Source organism: Nilaparvata lugens, unplaced genomic scaffold (assembly GCF_014356525.2).
Source record: "Nilaparvata lugens isolate BPH unplaced genomic scaffold, ASM1435652v1 scaffold11381, whole genome shotgun sequence".
In the NCBI taxonomy this organism is placed as follows: Eukaryota; Metazoa; Arthropoda; class Insecta; order Hemiptera; family Delphacidae; genus Nilaparvata; species Nilaparvata lugens.
In genome coordinates, this window is record NW_024090047.1 from 1 (window position 1) to 2,993 (window position 2,993).

The following is a 2,993-nucleotide window of genomic DNA, read 5'->3' on the forward strand; positions in this document are numbered from 1 at the left end:
ATCTTTCAAACCTGGTTTTAGGAGATTCATTTTAGATGGCAAGTACATGTCTCCTCCTCCTCCTTGGTTAGAAGAATTCTCACTTTTGTGAGAATTTGTGAGAATTTCTATAATCTGAGGTCTGTTTTGTTTGATGATATATTGATATTTCTGTTCTCTTTGGTTCTCCAAAAGGTTCCATGAATTGACTGTCTATAACCCTGAACGTACTGTATGTGTTTATGGATCAACCGAACAGTGTTCAAAGGCAGAGGAACAAATCACCAGTAAACTCAGGAAAGCCTATGAGAACTTCTTGCAGACTGTCCAACCACATCAGCCTAACATGTTCCCAGGACTTAACCATATGTCTTCAGGACTTAACCATATGGGGTCGTCAATGTTCCCTAGTCAGGAATATTCACCTAACATGAACCCATACCAGCCACCAGGGTACATGAACGGCAATGGCAGTGGTCCAATGGGGGTAAGCAAATATTTGGTTAAGGTCTTGAACTTGGTTATTGTATTAACTTGATCTTGCTCAAGAGAGAGCATGCAGGAAAAAAACAGAACGAACATGCATAGGTCAAAAAGAAATTTTGCATAGGAAATTTATATAGGAATCATTGGCATACAAAAGTTACCTTGTTCATGCAAAATGAAGTAAAATGTTTTCTTTAAGGGTTGCCACAAATAAAGTATTGACTCTTGGTCTATTATATAGCTCTAAAAATATTGCATACAAGATTAAGGGTCAGAGTAGTCACTATTGGATTAACCTACAGGTGCAGTATTTTGCAATGCTATACCATTGTATTATGCCATTCTTGAATTGCTACAGTGTTGTTTGTGTTGTGAATGCCGCCGGTGTTGGATCTGAACGAGTTCAGTTGGCCGATGACAATCATTGATATCCGATGGTTGCTTTCCTGTGAAGTGGCTTGGAGAAGTATATGTGTCAATGTATACACGTCAAGGTTTGTGAATGAGCTTGATGGAAATGGTTGACTGACTTGAAATGGTTGACTGACTTGAAATTTGACCTTTCATATTGTTAATGTTTCTCTATGAACAACTTTTGATCCTTAGCTTGTTATTCATGACATTGGGGTAGAGTGTGGGGCATTCCTAAGGGCAACTTTCCCTTGGAATTATTATCAGAAATCCCCAAAAATGAGGAAAAACTCAATACAAATAGGTAGAGAGTAAGGATTGGTGATTTAAAGAAAAGTACAAACTTTTCATGTTTGGTCAAAACCTTACTTTTTATTTTCACTTACAGCCAGGACATTTGCCTGGATTGTACTATCCTACACCCCCAGGAGGTTATAATGGTCCACCTAATGCCATGCAAAACCCGGTGAGTCTTCAACCCACCAAGAATTGAAATAGTTGATAATAGCTGAGCAGAAGCAATCAATGCATGTCTTATGCAGATTGGTAATCAAAACATTGTCTGTACATGTTTGTACCCTGTTTTGCCACAGTGCCATTGCCTCTAAGCCCTCCCTCCCTTTGTATGCATTTCAAATTTTTTGTGAAGAAATGGTGATTTTACTGTTGTCATAATGAGCTTGTTTGTCATTTCCATGTTTTTCTTTAAAGCAAAACTCAACCTCTGAAACTGTGCATTTGTACATCCCAAAAGAGTCTGTGGGTCCAATCATTGGTCTCAGCGGTGAGAATATCCGTATTTCAGCCAAAAGAGCAAATGCTTCCATTAAGGTGAGTACTTGGAAGGTATGGGTTAGACCAGTACTGGTTACCAGGTAACCTGGTTGCCAGGTTACTGGTTACCAGGTTACTGGTTACCAGGACTAGTTACTGGGAGAAATATAGCCAACTGAGATGCTAATTTAAGTTTAAAAATGTTGACAAAATGCAGATTATTATCCTCTCGCCAAGTGCGGAGATGTTAATCGTCTTTGTGCGGTAGTAATAGATAGATTCCCAGCCCATTGTGATAGATTCTCAGTCCATGGTGGGCATTCAGTGTCATCAACGGATAATCATTTATCTAGTATCGCATTGCAAAGATGCATTGCAGTTTTTATATTTGACATAGAACCATGGCATTCCCATGGTAGATTAAAGCATGGGAGATTAAAGCATGGGAGATTAAAGCATGGGTGATTAAAGCATGGGAGATTAAAGTTCAGTCATGCACTCACACTACAAGCTGAGGTGTTGCAATCAAGCTAATGAATTTTGTTAAATAAGGAATGCTATAATTGACGTAACACGGTGGTTTTCCGCATTCACTCTGGTAAGGTCATTGTTACCTTTCTTTGTTCTTGACATTATTTTTTTATTTTTTATGATTATTTTTTATGATTTTATTTTCCCTCCTTCATACAGATCTCAGAGGCAGAGAGTGAAACTGCAACAGAACGTCAAGTGGTGATTAAGGGTACCCCTGAATCCCAATACAAGGCCCAGTATGACATCTTTGAAAAGATTCGCCGGGAGCGGCTCTTCAAGGACAGAGAATTTTTGCGCTCGGAAATATTGGTACCCAAGTCTCTGGTTGGGCGTATCATGGAAGAGGCGGTGTAAGAGTAAGTGACACATGTATTTCAATTTGGCATTGTAGATGAGTTGCTGCAGTTAGCATGTTTGCAAATGTCACAGTCCAGTAACTTGCTTTAACCAAAATAAATGTTACTTGTTTGTGAAAGATGCTGTGGAATCTGCTATGATATTAAGGAACCAGAGAGAAATATAGCATAGGGCAAAGGCCAGACAACGTAGATTAAACAATACGCAGTATAGGGTAGTTGGTTGCACAAGTGTCCGTTTGCCTGATAAATGTAATATAGGATGAAACTTGACCTTTGATCCACCCATTCAGAACCTCTAGTCTAGATCAATATAATGAACATAAGGTTACAAGTTTTGATTCTGAGAAAGGAAGTACAGAAAGGTATGAAATTACAGAAGATCCTGAAAAATTGAAGAAGATCCTGCTAGGATCGAAACGTCAGGCCAACTTACTTTTACACAAAGGTATG

The 2,993-nt window shown here is 38.8% G+C and overlaps 1 protein-coding gene across 1 annotated transcript; it reads left to right on the forward strand.

Annotated features, from left to right (window-relative positions):
• Positions 1-174: 174 nt before the first annotated feature.
• LOC120355419 (insulin-like growth factor 2 mRNA-binding protein 2) lies at positions 175-2,538 on the forward strand (the record flags this gene model as incomplete). The annotated part of the gene is made up of 4 exons (XM_039443779.1): positions 175-466; positions 1,265-1,342; positions 1,588-1,707; positions 2,341-2,538. Coding segments are annotated over 4 exons (688 nt in total), but the record flags the coding sequence as incomplete, so codon positions are not given.
• Between the last annotated feature and the right edge of the window lie 455 nt (positions 2,539-2,993).